The sequence below is a fragment of the Erpetoichthys calabaricus genome, chromosome 4 (assembly GCF_900747795.2).
Source record: "Erpetoichthys calabaricus chromosome 4, fErpCal1.3, whole genome shotgun sequence".
Classification (NCBI taxonomy): domain Eukaryota; kingdom Metazoa; phylum Chordata; class Cladistia; order Polypteriformes; family Polypteridae; genus Erpetoichthys; species Erpetoichthys calabaricus.
In genome coordinates this window covers 122,433,461-122,454,666 of record NC_041397.2, presented here as the reverse complement: position 1 = coordinate 122,454,666, position 21,206 = coordinate 122,433,461, and the positions used below count along the sequence as shown (strand labels likewise).

Sequence of the window (21,206 nt, the reverse complement as noted above, 5' to 3'; positions counted from 1 at the left end):
GGAATGCTAGAGGGCTTCCACCTTGACTTGCAGCAAGCCACGGGTTTGGAGCATAGAAGCTTAACCCTGCTGAGGCCCATGGCCACTGCCAGGGGGCGTCTGGACATTTGCCAAGCCCTGTTTGGCAGCACTTCCACCACACCAGGAAGTTCTGCCAAAAGAAGTTTGTTGGACACCTGGAATGCTTCCAGGTGCCCTACAGTGTATCAGGAAAGCATTGACAGCGCATCACTTTTTCCACATTTTGTTATGTTGCAGCCTTATTCCAAAATGGATTAAATTCATTTTTTTCCTCAGAATTCTACACACAACACCCCATAAAGACAACGTGAAAAAAGTTTGCTTGAGATTTTTGCAAATTTATTAAAAATAAAAAAATTGAGAAAGCACATGTACATAAGTATTCACAGCCTTTGCCATGAAGCTCAAAATTGAGCTCAGGTGCATCCTGTTTCCCCTGATCATCCTTGAGATGTTTCTGCAGCTTAATTGGAGTCCACCTGTGGTAAATTCAGTTGATTGGACATGATTTGGAAAGGCACACACCTGTCTATATAAGGTCCCACAGTTGACAGTTCATGTCAGAGCACAAACCAAGCATGAAGTCAAAGGAATAGTCTGTAGACCTCCGAGACAGGATTGTCTCGAGACACAAATCTGGGGAAGGTTACAAAAAAATTGCTGCAGCTTTGAAGGTCCCAATCAGCACAGTGGCCTCCATCATCTGTAAGTGGAATAAGTTTGAAACCACCAGGACTCTTCCTAGAGCTGGCCGGCCACCTAAACTGAGCGATCGGGGGAGAAGGGCCTTAGTCAGGGAGGTGACCAAGAACCCGTTGGTCACTCTGTCAGAGCTCCAGAGGTCCTCTGTGGAGAGAGGAGAACCTTCGAGAAGGACAACCATCTCTGCAGCAATCCACCAATCAGGCCTGTATGGTAGAGTGGCCAGACGGAAGCCACTCCTTAGTAAAAGGCACATGGCAGCCCACCTGGAGTTTGCCAAAAGGCACCTGAAGGACTCTCAGACCATGAGAAAGAAAATTCTCTGGTCTGATGAGACAAAGATTGAACTCTTTGGTGTGAATGCCAGGCGTCACGTTTGGAGGAAACCAGGCACCGCTCATCACCAGGCCAATACCAACCATTGAGTGGCCCAGCCAGAGCCTAAACTTGAATCCGATTGAACATCTCTGCAGAGATCTTAAAATGGCTGTGCACCGACGCTTCCCACCCAACCTGATGGAGCTTGAGAGGTGCTGCAAAGAGGAATGGGTGAAACTGGCCAAGGATAGGTGTGCTAAGCTTGTGATATCATATTCAAAAAGACTTGAGGCTGTAATTGCTGCCAAAGGTGCATCGACAAAGTATTGAGCAAAGGCTGTGAATACTTATGTACATGGGATTTCTCAGTTTTTTTATTTTTAATAAATTTGCAAAAACCTCAAGTAAACTTTTTTTCATGTTGTCATTATGGGGTGTTGTGTGTAGAATTCTGTGGAAAAAAATGAATTTAATCCATTTTGGAATAAGGCTGTAACATAACAAAATATGAAAAAAGTGATGCGCTGGGAATACTTTCCGGATGTACTGTATAAAAGGAGCCAGCCACCACTACTCAAGGAGCCAGAGTTGGGAGGAGCTAGACAAAGCTTGCCGGGAGAGGAATGGAGATGGAGAAAGAGAGAGACGATTGAGAAGAAAAGGACTGTGCTTTGGAGTTTTCTATTGCGCTATGCTTTGGGGAGCAAGGAAAGAGCATTCCAAGTGTGCAAATAAAAGTGTGTTGTGTGCAATACTTGGAGTGGTAGGTGTGCTCCAGTACTCCACTCTCTCTCTCTCTCTCTCTCTCTCTCTCTATATATATATATATATATATATATATATATATATATATATATATAAAATTAAAATAGAGACAAAATGGGTGATAAATGTTAACACACTTTAAACACAATACTAAGAGTGTTCTCTGTGCTTCAGATTGTGTCAATCCAACAATGTATGTGCTGTTAACAACAGGAAGAGTTACTTTAAAGGAAATTGAAAGCTACCTGGTCGGAAATTTGAAAGATTGAGAAAAAGTTCTGAACTAACAAAGGAAAATGCCTAATAAATTCACAGTTACTGGCCATGAGTCATACAATTACAAAATAAAGCAGCAGGTCCTGTCCATTCGTCTGGAATATGGTTGGAAAACAATACTGACATATTTAAAGACAGAGTCTCTTACTTTAGGTCGGAGACTTGGCAGATGATAACATCTTGATATAATTATATTAGAAAATGTATAAGAAAAAATAAAAAAATGAGATGAAACATAAGAAACTAGAGGAGAGATTTAAGTATATTTAATGCAAAAACCTGATACTGAAACAAAAGAGGACAAAAGAAAATGTTTACTCAAAAGACAAATTTCATTATAATGATCACAGAAAAGCTTTTGTAAAACCATATGCAACTGTGATGAGCTTCAAAGAATTGTTTAACAGGAGAGTAATGTGTATTGAACAGTAAGCATTGTGGTTTGAACAGCATTTTCCCCCGGGAGAAAAAAAAAGAAAACTATGTCCATATTTACACAGATGTCAGGAAGGACCAGAAGTCAATGGGTAATTTTAAAGGTACAGTGTAGTGTAGCAGTACACAGTCAAACATTAATCTCAGAGGTGGAGGAGGCTCCTGGGTCTATTTCAGCAGGAGTAAGGCAGACAGACAGACACTGCTCAATCCCCTTAATTTTCTTGCTTAGGGTCAGTTTAAACCATCAGATGAATTCCTTGACTTAATTACACAAATTGTTTCCGTACAGTGAGAAATACCATACGATATGTCTAAGACATTTACAAAGAAATTTTGTGTTTATACTGTACATTTGGAAAGAGGCTCTTCATTCCTTTCTTGTTTAACTTGGTCTTTTCAACACAATTAGTCTTTCTTGAATGTTGCGTCAGCAATGAGGAATATGATGTTAAATAATAATATTAGAACATGTAATACAACTTTATTGGTGTTTGTGTGGCATCATTCTACTGAACTATTTCTGTGCAGTGCCAAAAACTGGGCATTTCTAAATTTATACACTGGCATACAAGAAGAAACAAAGGCAATGAAATGTGTGGATTTTTATTATAATTACATTTTACTAATGGAGTGGAAGAAAGGTGTCATAGCCGATAGCACTAATCCAAATAGGACTTGTTTTCCTGCATGGATTTCTTATAACATTTATTATTATATTATTTTATTTGGGAGATGTGTTAATGCTTGGCACATTGATTGCAGTGGCTATGACTGCTGCCTTTTTGGTCAAACATACTGGATTTGAATCTCATCTGTTCATAGTCTGTGTAAATGAAATGTTTATTTAGTGTTCGTACAGAAGTATGAAGAATCATTAAAGCAAGGGTTTTAATTAAAGTTGTGACTAAATGTAACAGTAAATATGAAATATAGCAACAACAAGGTAAGGTTCTCACTAATCTTGAGAAGCCCTTATTATGTTTCATACTGGCTGGATGAGATATTAAACCCCTCCCTCCAAAAACACCAAACAAAAACACAAGTTAGATGTAACCCATCTCGAACTGATTATGGCTGTAGCAACCTATATGCCCAAACTTGGTTTCATCTTCTTGGTGGAAGGATCATCCCTGAGGCCATGCATTTATTTTTATGTTTTTTTATCCCCTATCACAGTGTTTCTTACCTTGTAAGTGCAGTATGTGAATTTATAAATTTTAATACACAACTAAAAATAAGATGAGAGCCTTTCAGTGTTATACTTTTTAGTTATATTAAACCATCTGTTCTGCTTTCTGGCTAAATGTATATCTAATGCATTTTAATGTGTTTCATTTCACAGTGGATGTGGTGGAATGATATGCTAGTATCTTTTTATAGCAAATTAAAATCTTTAAATAAAATTGCAGAATATAGTTTTTGATTGTGAATAAATCTTTATTTCTTTTGTGCAAGTCACACAAATACATTCTCCATGTGTTCATATGAATTTTTATTTTTATTGGGAAAAAATAAACAGGGTGAATTAAAAATAAAAAAATGATAAATTAATTTCTTACAGTGGTTTCAATCACCTTCAGAAACATACACCAGCAATATCTTAAACTGGGTAACTTAATATATTAGATAGATAGATAGATAGATAGATAGATAGATAGATAGATAGATAGATAGATAGATAGATAGATAGATAGATAGATAGATAGATAGATAGATAGGGCAAGAAAGAAAGATTTTATTTTATGTGCAATAGTATGTTTAAAAGAAGAAGCAGGTTTCATTTTTTAGAGAAAGAAAAGATGCTAATAATTGACTTACAGACTATTATCCACCGTCCATTTTCTAATATTACTTTATCCAGTGCAGGTTTGTCGGGAGCTAAAAACTGTTATGACTCTAGCCAAGCTGAGCACATAATTGCACACCCACTTGTACTGGAACAATGTTTAGAATTATATGTTAAACCAAAGGTTTGTTAAGATGATCAAACTAAATTTCCTTGATGAACAAAATAAAAAAGTACTATTTCAGTAATTCATTAAAGTATTTTAAAGATACCTTTATGATCATAACAAAATGTAGTACATTTTAAAACAATAATAGTGTATGTATAGATAAAAAGGTGATTTTATACTTCTATTATCCCTTCATCCATCCATGTACTAAACCAATGTATTTCAGTTGTAGTGTGGCTGGAGCCCATTTTAGCTATTTTATGAAATACAGTAGAGAGATTGACAAAGAACAGCAAGTCTTTGTGTTCATGTGCCACCTGGTGGGCATATGAAGCACATGCAAGTATATTCCCAAACTAAAGGAGAAGTTCACATTTTTGACAGAATCATTTTAAAAATGAAGCACAAACTATGTCAACACCCTCAAAATTTTTTTTGCATTCTTAAATGATTTTCCAACTCCCCAGAAACTGATTCACCATCAAAACCTTTCTTACAGGCCTTTTAAACACACACCTTACTACCATGAGCAGTTGCAGTAGACCTTTGAATTTCAGTATCGGCACAATGTTTTTTCGTACATTATTTCAACTGATTAAAATGCACACATCTTTTCTGTTGTTTACATTTTGAAATGTTAGAAGTAATGACATATTAATACATAATTTTCATTGTGGGAGTGTTATCTGGAAGTAATGCAGACGGTTGAGGGTAGAGTCTGTCTTGGTAGCATTAAGCAAAAAATGGTAAATAAACCCTGTACAGCATCATTCAAATATACAAACACCTCCACACATGCTAATGTTTGATCAGTTTAGTATCACCAGTTGATTCACATTAACATCTTTGAGATTAGGGAGGAAAACTTGAGGACTTGGAGACTGATTAATCATACGCAACACAGGCATCTTTGAAGCAGTACTGCAAATTATTATGTGATTACATGGTGCACATGATATAGGTGAAGAAGGCTGACTAAAGGGCAGCTTGTAGGATAAAGTGCTTAGTAATAATATAGCAATGAAAGGTATTTAAAGAAATAAGTATTAGTATAGGGAAAGACTTTACTACACTACTAGCATGTAGACTTACTGTATCTTGCTCAACTGGAAGAATCCCACCCTACCACTCTTGAGTCAGTGGGTAACCGAAGTTCTATACTACTTGAAATTGGAAAAAATCAAATTCTCACTTAGATAATCTCTTCAAAGCGTTTTTTAAATATATGGCAGAATCTAATCAATAACATTTTAGAATATCTTCCATTTTGGGGAAAAGAATACCCTTCTATTCTTGCTCCTTTTATAGAGTAGCTTTAGTTGCTGGCTCCTCTTTCTTTCTCTTGGGTGGGGGTCGAATTTTGCTTTGATTTGTTAAATCTGTCATGACTGTATTGAATTTTATCTGCTTCTAAATAAATAAATAAATTTCCTCTCAGCAATACTTTGCTTTAATGTCATTTTATGTAAAGTGTTCTAATTGATTTCCATTTTGGTCTAAAAAAGGTATTGTAATGCCAAGATTCCAGTTATTTTTATTCTAAAAACCTATACAATATATTTTTTCATCTTTTACTTTTCAGATTATTTTTACAGAGATGTTTTTGTGTGTTAACCCAGAAAAATATATTTAAAACTTTACAAGCATATTTGATCATTTTGATACATTTCAAATAAAATATACCTTGATATGTACACTCACGTATATCCTCCAGACATTGGAAGGAGTACTAATTGATGTTTCCTTAATTAATTACATTTAGAATGGAAGTATTTATTCCTACACCCCCAAAGATGTGCAGTTACATTAACTGAGGATTCCAAACATTGTGTGAGTGTGTGCATGAGTGTGACCTGCAATGGACTGTGCTCTGCCCAGGGAGGTTTCCTGTCCAGTACTGCATGTGGTAGGCTCCGACTCCTGCTGTGATTCTGAATTGGATTAGCTGCTTTATGAACATTACATTACTTTACGTAAAATTATTAATGTACATGATCCTTCTTTGTTTGCTTTGTTTTAGGAAGCGCTACAGTGGACCGAGAAGGCTTATCAATGTCCCTGGTGAAGGATATAAGGAACTATTTTCAAATTAGTCCAGAATACTTCTCAATGCTCCTGGTGGGTAAAGATGGAAACGTGAAATCCTGGTACCCATCTTTCATGTGGTCTATGGCTATTATCTATGATCTGATCGACTCCATGCAGCTTCGACGCCAGGAAATGGCTATTCAACAGTCCTTAGGCATGAGGTGTCCTGAAGACGAATATGGTGGATATGGTTATCATGGATATCACCAAGGATATCAAGAAGGGTATCAGGATGACTATCATAGGAGTGGATATCACCATGGATACCATTATTAGAAAGGACAACCATTGCACGTTTCACTAAATATATTTTGCAGGGTTTAAATTTCTGTAAATGCTTCTTTGTGATACTGCCAGTGCATCTTTTAATCCCACTCGTTTGTTTAAGCAAACCCTGAAACTGAAATCTATAATGCAAGTGATTAACATTTCCCAAACAATGGGGAAGGAAAATAAGAAAATTCATTTGACTGTAGATAAAAAGACTGTATAGATACTATAACTATTTTCAGCTTCTTTCTGTATTTATTGGATATCACTTCACTGCCTAACAGATTGTAGTGTGTAGGCTGTTAAACTGGATATAGCAAATCAATTTTCATAAGCATACAGAATTTTAATGTACTCTATGAAAGTTCATAACCTTTCCTCTTATTTATGTAACATTTGTTATAAGATTAATAAAAAAAATAATGCTGAAGATTAAAATGCAGAGAGTGAAATGAACAATAGAAAGTGAGACGGTAAAATGAAGAGAAAGTGAAGGCATGAAATGAGCACTAAAAGTTGAGAGTGTGGAATGAGGAGAATGTGACAGCCTGAGAGTGACATTAAAAATGCAGGATGTGAAGTGAAGAATCCACATTAAAAATCCAGAATGTGATATGAAAATTGAAAAATGATGGACCAGGAAGCAGACCCACTGCTCTTGAATGGCAGGCGGCTACGATCGCTGTGTGACAGGTAGCCACTGCTGGGGGTTTTGATAGCATGAATTTAAGAATAAAATCTGAGCTTGTGAACTTGACACTAGAGTGTTCACTTGAAATCAGCATTAAATGTTGATGCAGCATGCAATGGAGAATGAAAAAACTCTCAGCATGAAGTTAAGTTTAAAAAATGGCAGCTTGAAAGCAACATACACTTAGGCTGGCTGTTCTTGGTCTAGGTCTGTGTTTTGGGAACGCAGCTTAACCCTTCTTGTAGAGTATCCTGTCAAAGTGTATATTTAAGTTGTATATTTTTCCTATTACGTGTAGCATAAGCGGTGAAAACTTCCATCAGCGTATTCATGACAATCTTTTATTTTGACAACTTCATGTGTGACAAACATTTATTTTGAAAACTTCATCCTGCCCGTCAAGTATGTCGCCTCCCACTTGACATTGCCCCTTCTACTCCACAGCTCCTGGCTGCTGAGATATAAACTTGGATATTTAAGCCCAAATCTCAAATGAAACTGGACAAGAAAGTACTGCAAGAGAAGCTAAAAATTAAAAACCTTAAGTGGACTGTGTCAGGCCCTTGGGTCCTCAACAAATAAATCTGACACACCCCAGGTCCTTGATAGAGTGACCAATGCTAGTGGAACAGTAAAAGCAGTGGACACAGAGGTGCATTTTAACAAAAAAATGTACAAATTCTTGTGCAATAAATACCTAAAAAAAAGTCCCAAAAGGTGTTTAAAAATCAAGTAGCTTTTAAAATGTCCTAAAAATGCATAATAAATATCTCAAGCAAAAAAAAAAGACAAAACTATTGTGAAAATTGCACCCACCCAAATGTCCATGCAGTCTGGACACTTCACTCCCAGCACATTCAGTCTGTATCAAGCTCTCTTTTAGTTCTTCTCTTGGTTGTGTTTTGCCATCCCTCTTACTAAAATTCAGCGATTAACGAAAATTTCTGTCAAAACAAAATCCCAGCCCATCACCACAGTAAACACGTTTATGGCTCATATGCACAACCCTGGACGTCCTACAATTAACTCAACTTTTTATTTCTCCCATATCTACATTCCCAGCACGGTTTTATAAGTTTCTTCCTCAATCAGAGGACAAGGGACCAGGCCACCCTTTCCCCTGTCACTCGTCCCATGCCCCTTTAAACAAGTGAGTTAACAGCACGCCAGGCGCTTATCTGCTCACCAGATGGCGCCAGTTCGCACTCACAGTCACCTCCTGACTCCTGCGCATTGCTTCCAAACGCACCTCCTCAGGCGGCAACAAAAGCCGGAAAAAAAAAACAAAACATTTCTTAAAAACTTTATCATCGTTTCCAAACCAACGGCCGCAAGTAAGCGCTTCCGGCAGAAACAGACTAGTGGTGGCTGATACAACTCAACGAGGGCTTTTCAATCAGAGATGCCCACAATGCGGTACAAAATCCTCCGGGTTTATACTTCACGCGACGCGACGCATGCTGCAGCAGATGCTCCTGCTACGCAAGCGTTGTAGTGTTTATACTTGCGCGCGTACTTTGCGTACATCTGGAGGAATCCATCAGGTGGCAGTGCAAGATATTATCACGGTGAGATAATTATCTTCGCTGTGTTGTGAATTGCCTGGAACACCCATTAAATTCCGATGATACCTTACCGCAATATCTCTGAAAAGGATGTTTATTGATTAAATCCATTGTGTCCATTCCAGCAAGCATTGGGCACGAGGGAGAAACAATCCCTGGACGAGGCCTCGGCTCATCGCAAGGTGAATACAAGCACACACATATACTCATGTCATTTTAGCGGCACCAAATCCCCAACTCTGCATATCTTTGGAAGGAAACTGGAGCACACTGAGGAAACCCAGCAGGAAAACATGTAAACTCCAGGCAGGGAATATCAACGACGTGACTCCCTGCAAGACAGCAGCACTAACACCCTGCCACTGTGTCACCCCCATGTGTGTAATTATTAACAGTATTCATTATTTAAACGAAATTACCAATTTATCTGTAAAATGTAATATACATACTTTAATGCTTTTCATCATGAAAATGATATCAAATATAAATCTAAGGATTCTAAATGTGCAGAGAGTTGGAATATCATACATTTGATATTTTGATATTTGATGTGCTCAGTGTGGTGATCTATTGCTGGCGATCCGCTGCTGTCAGGAGCAGAGAAAGCCCTAGAAAAAAACACGGCATGTGAGATTTTTAAAACGTATCATGTCATTAAGATCGGGAATATGCGACGCTTGAATATAAAACCATCACGAATACATCTGTATGTAGGCATTTTGCTTCACCACATCGAACCATTTATCAAATATTGAAGCGCGCACACCAATCTTGTAGGATCCGCAAAGCGGCTTTCTGTCACATGTAGATAGTAAACAGAGACTCTGACGTCACAGTTCGACTTTTAGCACACTGCGCCCCCCGACTTTTTGCTGGTACTGCAAGTCACGTTGACGTCGCGTAAATTTCTGAGGACCTGCTCAGAGGATGCATCAAATGAATGCTCAGAACGCGTGGCAGCCATGATGCGGGCGCATACGCGTTCTGAGCGTGAAGTATAAACGAGCCTTTTTTACACCCCTTCATGTGCACCTGAAAGCATGCAGGTTCGTGCCATTACTCCAGGGTTTCCAACCTTTTTTCCCCTGAGAGCTACTTTTACAAAATGAAAATGGCCGAGAGTTACTCATGTTTTCTAACGTTTATTCTCATAACTTATTTCAACCCAAACAAACTAAATAAGCTTGTTTTGCCTGAACATTTACAAAATGTTGGTATCCACAACTCACAATTTGCATTTAAACATCACAAGAAATATTTAGTTCACCTGCAAGTGCATTTTGTATGTCTGTATGCATTTTTTAATTTATCTCACGCTATCTCACACTATTGTATTAAAACATGAATGCTGTCAGAACAAAACAATGCAATTACAAATACACAGATATTCCTTATTCATTTGTCATTTTGTTACATGTCACTGTTTCACTTCACATGTCCAGTTGCATGTGTGGTGTGTTGTTTAGTTAGTCTGATGACTAGCACTGCATGGAGTCAACAAGAGGAGGTGTATGGTGGAGTGTAGCCACTTAGGTTCACTCTTATGGAGTCATTTAAATGCTCATCTGTCAGTCTTGTTCTGAACTTTAATTTCATGACATTCATGTGAGAATAGGCAGACTCACCGAGGTATGTAGACGCAAACAAAGCAGACATTTTCAGAGCTGCATGGTGAAGATTCTTATAGTTATCAGGCTCCACTAAGCTCCAGAAATGCTGAGAATGCTGTTGACACTTTAACTGCACATTATTTTGAAGGTTTACTAATATATAATATATAAAATCCAATGTCTGTCTGTATGTATGTCTGCCCGCTTTTCACGAGAGAACTACTTAACGGATTTAGGTCGGATTTTTTTCTATAATTTGCTTTAACATTCCGGTTGTTATTGCGACTTCTCTCATTTCGCTATGTATCATAGTTCGCTTGTGGTACTGATTTATTTGCGCGAATCCAAGAAACACGCAGCGGGCCAAAGAGAGGGGCCTTCCTCACTCACTCACTAGCTTCGGGGCGTGTTACTTAACTCCGCTTAGCTAACGAACGAGAGAACAATTGAATTCAACTTTGTTTGATATTTAAAATAAAGTGTTACTTAGGTCTTGATGAGATTGAGTTCGGATATTCTCTCAAGTGTATGCCACTTTGAAAAGATAGATTGCAGATAGTATTTAGACTTTAGCTGCAATAGATATCTCTACTTTGTTTTAATTCTCAAACGCCGCTGTGGGGGGGCTTGTTTTATTTTGGACGTGTTCTGTCTCTTTGAATGTCAGAGGACTGGGATATTGCAAAGTTGGATCTAGCCTTATGCAGGGAGGCAAAATGGGGGGGTGGGGGGATAAAGGGGGGAGAGAAGGAGAGCAGACTATATCAGATCTATTCTTCTAATCCTTATAACTATAAATTACAACGCAACAATAGGCTATATGGCAATAACTCTTGGGGTAATTTGAAATTAAGATTAAAACTGCCTCACTACCAGTTAAGACTATAAAATGACATTAAAAACTCAGAATCAATGTCTCCATGATGGGACAGTTAACTTTGTGAGCTGGAATGTTAAAGGCCTGAATCACAAATTAAAGAGAAAGAAAGTATGCTCTCACCTAACAGGTTTAAACGCTAAAATAGTATTTTTACAGGAGACCCACTTACTAAGCAAGGATCAGTCCAGACTACAAAAAGACTGGACTGGCCAAATGTTCCATTCCAACTTTACAAAGAAAATTAGAGGTGTGGTAATTCTCTTACACAGAACAGTCCCATTTGTAGCATCAGATGTAGTATTGGACCCTGAAGGGAGACAGATATGTGATGGTCATGGGCAATTTATTTAACAGTAAAATGATTTTGATAAATGTTTATGCACCCAATGTCGATGATAAGGAATTCATGCAAAATCTATTTGCATCCATTCCCAATGTGAACACTCATAAAATTATAATGGCTGGGGACTTTAATTGTGTTTTAAATCCACTTTTAGATAGGACTCCCGTCACAGGGGGCACAACATCTAACACTGCAAAGACAATTATACAGTTTGTAACTGACCACAACTTATCAGACCCCTGGAGGTTTCTTAACCCAAACTCAAGAACATATTCGTTCTACTCACCAGTACATCATAGCTACTCAAGAATTGATTATTTTTTTATAGATAATAATTTCTTGCCTATGATTAAATCGTACAAATATGACACAATTGTTATCTCCAACCATGCCCTTCTAGTCTTGGAGCTAAAATCATTAAGCCCCTCACACTCACCTCGCAGATGGTGTCTTAACCCTCTTCTATTAACAGATGAGAACTGCACAGAATTTATATCCAAACAAATCAGCTTCTTCATAGAGACAAACACACCCTCAGAGGTTTCTGCAGGAACACTCTGGGAAACTCTAAAGGCCTTCTTAAGAGGACAGATTATTTCATATCTTTCCCACAGAAATAAATTTGAAACCAAGAAAGCGTCAGAGCTAAGAGGCGAAATTACTAGAATAGATGAAGAACAAGCCAGGCGTCCAAGTGAGGCTTTTGATAGGAAAAGGCAGGCTCTGCATACAGAACTCAACATCTTGACAACTAAAGAAACTGAACAACTTATTTATAAGTCAAGACATCATTACTATGAACACGGAGAGAAAGCTAATAAGCTTTTAGCTCAACAAATCCACAAGCAAGAAGTTTGCAATGCAATCCCAGTAATCACCAACACAAATGGAGAAGAAATCATTGACCATAAAAATATAATGCACACATTTAGAGATAACTATAAAATCTTATATTCTTCTGAGTTCAAAGAAGACAACACACAATCTAATGCATTTCTGGATACATTACAGACACCACAAATAGATACTTTAAGTGCTGAGGAACTGGATAAACCTCTGACCCTATCAGAATTACTAGATGCTATAAAGTCACTTCAAAGCGGGAAATCAGCAGGCCCTGATGGCTACCCTGTAGAATTTTATAAGAAATTTTCCACTCAGCTAGCTCCCCTCTTATTGGCAACATTTACAGAAGCTAGAGACAATCAAATTCTACTCAAACTTTTCGTCAAGCATTAATCACCGTCTTTCCTAAACAAAATAAGGACTTGTTACAATGTGCATCATACAGACCAATTTCACTCCTGAATAATGATGTTAAGATACTCTCAAAAATTATAGCTAGAAGGATGGAGAAAGTGCTGCCTTCGGTAATATCACAGGATCAAAGTGGATTTATTAAAGGCTGACACTTATCTTCCAATCTCCGACGCCTGTTTAATGTAATATATTCACCAGCAAAGTCAAACACCCCAGAGATATTACTATCATTAGACGCAGAAAAAGCATTTGATATGATTGAATGGAACTACTTTTTCACTGCATTGGAGAAATTTGGGTTTGGCCGAATATTTGTGCATGGATCAAACTACTGTATACCAATCCAGAAGCTTCAGTTTGTATTAACAACATTTGTTCAGACTACTTTAAGCTAGAACGTGGTATCAGACAAGGATGCCCCTTTTCACCACTGCTGTTTGCAATCGCCATTGAACCACTGGCGGTCCACTGTCAAAATTCTTATCAGATAAAGGGGATTGTCAGAGAAGGACTGGAACAGAAAATTTCTCTATATGCAGATGATATGGTTTTATATATTTCAGACCCAGAAAACACTGTGCCTGCAGTTTTAACAGCACTTACAGAATTTCAAAAGATATCCGGTCTCAGAATTAATCTGAGTAAAAGTATACTCTTTCCAGTGAATTCACAAGCTTATAATATTAGACTGGACATCCTACCTTTTACCATAGCAGATCAGTTTAAATACCTAGGGGTAAATATCAGGCAGAAGGTGGCATGGCTCTACCTAATTTTCAGTTTTATTACTGGGCAGCAAACATACAAGCCATAAAAACCTGGACTCAAATAAATGAACATACACAGGCTTGGTCCGCAATAGAAGTAAAATCCTGTAGTACTTCTTTATACTCCCTGCTCTGCGCTCCAATAATTGCAAGTTATTGCAAATATACTAATAACCCAATTGTGCTTTACTCACTCAGAATATGGAACCAATTTAGAAAGCAATTTAAGATGGAAAATCTTTTATCTGTGGCACCCCTGCAGGAGAACCACCTCTTTCAACCCTTGCAAACATACCCAGTTTTTAATACCTGGAAAAGATTTGGGATTAAATTGCTCAGAGATCTTTATATAGACAATATCTTTGCATCCTTTGAACAATTACATTTCAAATTTAACCTTCCAGATACACATTTCTTTCACTGTCTTCAAATTAGAAACTTTGTTAAATAGAAACTGCCCGATTTTCCTCATCTCGTACCCTCCACCATGCTGGAAAAAATACTGCTCAATTTCGAGGAATTAGACACCTTTTCCGTATTATATAAAATTTTGTTAGAGTCCCTTCCTTTCAAAGATCCAAGAGGACAATGGGAAAAAGATCTCTTAATTAATATATCAGAAAAGGAGTGGAAGGTAGCATTGCAGAGAATTCACTCAAGCTCCATATGCGCAAAGCATAGAATTATTCAACTAAAAATTATATATCGAGCTCATCTGTCTCACTTAAAACTGTCCAAAATGTTTCCAGGGCAAAATCCAACCTGCGAACACTGTAACCAAGCTCCTGCCTCACTGGGTCACATGTTTTGGGCCTGCACCAAACTAACATCATTTTGGACCAAAATTTTTAAGTGCCTTTCAGACAGCCTTGGGGCCAAAATCCCTCCTAACCCATTAACAGCTGTGTTTTGTGTTCTTCCAGATGGCCTTGAAGTGGAGAAGGACAAGCAAACATTCACTACATGTTTGGCACGCAGACTTATTTTGTTAAATTGGAAGAATTATAAATCTCCTCTGATAGCTCAGTGGGAAACCGATGTTTTATATTATTTGAAATTGGAAAAAATCAAATTCTCAGTTAGAGGATCTGTACAGAATTTTTTCAAAACCTGGCAGGATCTAATCAATAATATTTTAGAATAAGAAGAAATAATTATTTCCGCACTTCTTTTCCTTCTCCATTTATTTATTTATTTATTTATTTATATATTTTTTTTTTCCTTGTTTACTTTTGCCCTATTAAAAAGCCCTTAGCAATTCTCCTTTGGCCATGCTCTCCTTCTCAAGGGTGGGGTTTGATTTGTCTTCAATCCTTTTTTGTATAAATGGATCTATTTGTAGGGAATGATTACAATAAAATTAATAAATAAAATTTTAAAAAAAAGAAAGAAAAGATAGATTGCAATTCAGATTGTGGATCGTGATTTTGTGTTAAAAGGATCGTGATATGATTTTTTGGAAAGATTGTCCACCACTAATTTGACTAATCAAGTTTTCATATTTATGTTGGATTCATTAAACCTTTGGCTACTTGGAAAGCGGTGGCGCGCTACCGGTAGCTCGCGAGTGACATGTTGGAGACCCCTGGTCTAATTTTTATTTATAATACTGACACCTGACAGAATACTATACAGTTAATTATAGTCAGCAGGACGCCTCCAGGAGAAATTGTATTGTCCTGCAAAAAGCTGGCGGGGGCAAATATAGCACTACATTGTTGTGAAGTGAAGGGAGTTGCATCTTCACAGACTGTTTCAACACCAGTGCATTCCAAAACCAGAAACAGAGCTGTACAGTATTGTACAAGATCACAAGTTATGTGTTTGCTTCTGCTCTCTGAATACTTTTTAAGTGGGTGATTGGAAATGTTTGATTTTTCTTGACTATTGTCATGAAGCATATGTATGATAAGTAGTTACTTTAAAGTGGAAGTTCACCCTTTTTAACTTATAGGCTCATTAAAATGCACACCACAACACTTGTAAAGGAACATACAGTATGTCAAATCACAAGGGATGTGTTCCTGCCTTGTGCCCTGTGTTGGCTGGGATTGGCTCCAGCAGACCCTGTGACCCTTTGTTAGGATATAGCGGGTTGGGAAATGACTGACTGACTGAAGTTGGGAGCATGCACTGATAGAGCATGTTGCTGCACCCACCACACGACAAACCATCTCAGGATCCCAAGTTAGGACCCAAGCGCAGTGTAATCTTTTTTATTTACAATGACTGGAGTGCCAATCCTGCCACCAACCGCTGAGTTTGCTTTGCAAGTTGGAGGACCTGCTTACAGAGCTGGAAGCAAGTTAATGTCATACCCAGTATGGAGCAATTGCAGGTTAAGGGTTTTGCTCAAGGGTACAACAGAATGGCATTTACAGGATTAAAACCAGCAACCTTCCCATTGCTGGTGCATATCCCTTGCCTCAGAGCCACCACTCCACCAAATTACTAGTGTTTGCATAAAATAAGGTTAGGATAAACCCATTCACTTTTTTACTCTGTTTTTCTCTCACAGTCCAAGGACACGTTAAATTAATTTGTGATTCTAACTTGACCCTGTGTGGGAGTGAGACCTGCAATGTAATGGTACCCCACCTGTGAGTGTTTCCCATCTCGTGTCTGATGCTGCCAGGATAGAATCCAGTCCCTCTGCAGCCCCGAATTGGTTAAAGCAAATCTGAGAATATTCCAAACAAACTTATTTCTGATTAAACCTAATTCAACAACAAAACACATTACATAGTTTTTAAAAAAACGTTCTCTTTCGACTCCCTGCAAGTCATACTTTGATGTTCTGAAACGTAGAATGTAAAGATTTCAGTATGTGCTGTTCAATTATTAGTGACTAGCTGAGCTATCCATCAAAGACAGGTTGAAATCTAAATAATTATTGTAGACCTCTGCTTTGACGTTTGCAGTGCACCATGCAATACATACGTCTCTGTTATATGCCATTTGATATGGAATTTCGTAATCGCCAAGTTAATATTTGTGATGCGCTGTCTATTGGAATGACAAATGCAATGCATTTTATTACTAAAGTGTTTGTGATGCACCATCTTTTGGAATGGCAGAGACCTAGCAACCAGAGAGACACTTATCTTTTCGTTAAGGTGGACTGGAGGCATTCCTGTTCAATTGGATATACATTACGTCTGGTTGAAGCCACTGAAGCAATTTTCCAAACTTAATTTGTAGTTGTCAGGTTCATACCATGTTCTAGCTGTATTGGGCACAAGGCATGAGCCTGTCACATGGCACACTCATACATAAAGAGCCAATGAAGAGCTGCCAATCAACTTAAAATGCTCAGTTTTGGGATTAAAACAGGAAGACTGGAGTAGCCAGGATAAATACAAGGAAAAGGTATGAGATTCAAGCACTGTGTTCAGAAGCTGTGAATCAATCATCTGAGTGTGCTTTTAAACATACTGTAAAGGGCATTTTTAAGGTTTTTAGTATATACTAGCCATCCCCTGTGGCTGCGCCCACGTAGTGAAACAGGACAGTGTGGAGGGTCCAGCCCGGCTCCCTACTCCTGACGTCATGCTTCCTTCTTCTCTCGGCCTGCAGCCTCTGTCTCGGATTAGCACAAATATATCACTTCTACAAACGAACTATGACTCTTAGCGCGATGAGAGAAGTCGCAAAATCAACCAGAATGTTCAAGCTAATTATAGAAAAAAAACAGATCTAAATCCATTAAGTAGTTCTCTCGTGAATTGCGGACAGACAGACAGACGTTGGATTTTATATATATAGAGATAAGCATACTTATACAGAATTTCAGATACTGTTTTAAAAGTAGGCAGTGCTGCCTAACTTTGATTTCTTAAGTATTTAATATTTTAAATACTTTTAATTCTTTTGAGAATGCAGAAACCTTGACACTTGAATAAAGAAATTATAATGAACAATATGAACACTAGAATGATGCATAGTAACATTTAGTAAAACGCTGCAACTGAGACATCCTCAGTCTTCTGGAAACAGCCTGCTGTTGGATTAATTTGGCAATAGATTTGCAAGAATAGGTTTACTTTTCTCTGATTAGCTTATTTACCACCCAGAAGAACAACTATTTGCAGTGTGGCTTTAATCACAGCAAAGAAGGAATATTTTAAAATGGCTATGAAAAAAGCACATCAGAATTTTTTTTTGTTTTTAATTAATATGCCAGAGTAAGTCGTTTGTTTGTCAATGGGAATTTTGAATAACAGTGAGAAATGTGAGCATATGGCAAATTTCTCCAAGAATGACTGGGCTACAGCACAAGCAATTACAAGCTAAAGGAAGTATTCATGTTATTTAAAAATTTAGGAGGACACACACTAAATTACAGCAACAGCTGTTTGGTAGTAGAAACATGGAAGACGCCAACTACGCAGCAGGCACTTGTGAATCAAAGTTTGCAAAACACCCTAAAACAGATGCAAAGTTTTCCTTGTTCAAAACATCCTACATGAGGAGCACTTTGTCAATGTGCAAAAGAAACAGGCAGTTGTGTATCTTATTTATTTTTTGTAATGTTTCTAGTTTTGCTTAAAAAAATTAGCTTTCCTTCATTTCAGCAGGAGAGATAAGGCTAGTGTTACTTTACGTGACTAATGGATACGCTATTTCTAGGAGTTAGTGTGAAATCTGCTTTTTTGATCGTTACTCGATTGTATTTAAAAATCAGGTTAAAAAAAAAACAGGCCACAGAATCTGCAGCACTTTGACAGCCAATTTAGTCTAGTGAACACAAACAAATGAACAGAAATGCTCTCTCAACATCACACAACATTCTCAAATCCACTTAATCCAACATAAGGGACTGATGCCTATCCTTGCAGCTTTGGGTGAACCAACCCAGGCAATGGCAACAGTTCATCAAAAGACTCATTCACATACAAACAACATACAAAATATGCAAGTTGTTAAGATGTGGAAGAAAAAATCATACAGACACAAGAAGAATATATAAATTTCACACAGACAGTAACATGTTTGAATCTGAATCCAGGATGCTACCCCTAAACCAGTATGATTCATCAAATTCAATTATTAATTAATCAATTAATTAGCTTGTTAATTAATTGATTAATTAGTTAATTAATTAATTGATTGATTAATTAATTCTTTCTGACTGTATTGATTGTTCCACTTTTTGTGGCCTCATCCTAAACTGAACTTTTCCTTTACTTAATCTTGGCAGTTCTTTGTTCTGCAAGGTTGGCCATTTGAAATGACGTCCTGCTTCACTGGGCTTATTTTAACCCTTTGCCAAAAGACAAAAATGGACTTGTGTAGGCTGTGAAGTTTTAAGGAGAAAAAAATGTTCAACTATTCAAAGTTAGGCAATTTCAAGTACAATGGCAAAATACTGGAAAAAGAACTTCCATCCCAAAAGAGACAAACTGCAATCAATGAGCACCACTTTCATGTGAAGAGCTTTTCATATAAAGTTACCTTTCCTGAAGGATGCAGGTCTTGTGTATATGTGTAAGTTTTTTCTTTTCATTTTTTTTTTTGACCTTTCTTTTAAATTCATCCAACAGAAAAAGCTCGACTCTTCATCCAGGAGTATTTGGAAAATTGCAATCACTTTGACTGCAGGCAGACTAGCTCAAATGAACTGATTACATGCCTTAATTAAGAAATTTAGGACCTCATTCCAATAAAAAAGAGGTATGTAAAAACTTGTACAATTAAAATGACTGGACATTTTTCACTTATAATTATTTTTAATTTCTTGAATTCTTATTTCACACATACCTACTGTACGTACAGTGGATTCAAAGCGTATTCAGACCCTTTCACTTCTTGTACACTTTATTGGGTTGAAGGCTTAATTTAAAATTGATAAGTTTGCCACTTTTTGCCAGTCGGGTACACCCATGCTTTACAAATGGTTTATACCCTTGCCCCGATCTATGGCTCACCACAGTTTGATCGTGGAGGTCTACAGAGCGATTGTTGGACTTTGTGGCTTGGTTTTTGTCCCAGCATGTATTGTGAATTGCGTGGTCTTACACACACAGTTGTGAGCTTTTCTAAACTTTGTCCAGTCAATTCAATTTGTCACAGGTTGACTATAATCAAGTTATAGTCAGTTGTCAAGGATAAAACTGGTTTACAACAAAACTCTCCCATGCCAAAAAGGGTGTACTTTTATAGATTTTGGGTATATTGAATCCATTTTTGAAAACTGGAATTTCTCTACCGTGAACTGTTTTTTGGTTTCAGTGAAAAATGCTGTTTTAAAAAAGTATTAAGTTTTTAAAAATAATATACATTTGTTTCATGGTATAAGTAAATGTTGGTCTTCCTCGTTCTAAATGTTAGTTGAAATAGAAACAACCTAAAACCATATATTTGCTACACATTTTTTGCTCTCAATCAGTATTTTTTTCTCTTCTTGCTATTTCAAAATAGCCAGGAATGTATACTCACTGGCCACTTTATTAGGTACACTTCTAGTTTCAGGTTGCACCCGCTTTTGTCTTCAGAACTGCCATAATTCTTCGTGGCATATATTCAACAAGGCGCTCAGAGATTTTGGTCCATATTGACATGATAGCATCACACAGTTGCTGCAGATTTGTCAACTGCAACACCATAATATGAATCTCCCATTCCACCACATCCCAAAGGTGCACTATTGGATTGAGATCTGGTGACTGTGGAGGCCATTTGAGTACAGTGAACTCATTGTCATGCTCAAGACACCAGTTTGAGATGATCTGAGCTTTGTGACATGGCACGTTACCCTGCTGGAAGTAGCCATCAGGAGATAGGCACACTGCAGTCATAAAGGGATGGACATGGTCAGCAACAATACTCACGTAGGCTGTGGCATTTAAAAAATACTCAGTTGGTACTAAGGGGCCCTAAGTGTGCCAAGAAAATATCCCCCACACCATTACACTACCACCACCAGCCCAAACCATGGGGTGCTAGAGGGCATACCTTCTGGGGACTCCCTCGTTCTGCTGGGAGACTTCAATGCTCACGTGGGCAATGACAGTGAGACCTGGAAGGGCGTGATTGGGAGGAATGGCCCCCCTGATCTGAACCCGAGCGGTGTTTTGTTATTGGACTTCTGTGCTCGTCACGGATTGTCCATAACGAACACCATGTTCAAGCATAGGGGTGTTCATATGTGCACTTGGCACCAGGACACCCTAGGCCTCAGTTCGATGATCGACTTTGTGGTCGTGTCGTCGGACTTGCGGCCACATGTCTTGGACACTCGGGTGAAGAGAGGGGCGG

General features: G+C 37.8%; 1 protein-coding gene across 1 annotated transcript in view; it reads left to right on the top strand.

Annotated features, from left to right (window-relative positions):
* ccdc80 (coiled-coil domain containing 80) overlaps nucleotides 1–7,271 on the top strand; it is a 63,018-nt gene extending 55,747 nt beyond the window's left edge. The window contains exon 7 of the mRNA XM_028799748.2: nucleotides 6,496–7,271. Coding sequence (XP_028655581.1) covers nucleotides 6,496–6,839 — 344 coding nt within the window. The 3' untranslated portion in view covers nucleotides 6,840–7,271. The remainder of the gene's footprint in view (nucleotides 1–6,495) is intronic.
* The last annotated feature ends 13,935 nt before the right edge of the window (nucleotides 7,272–21,206 follow it).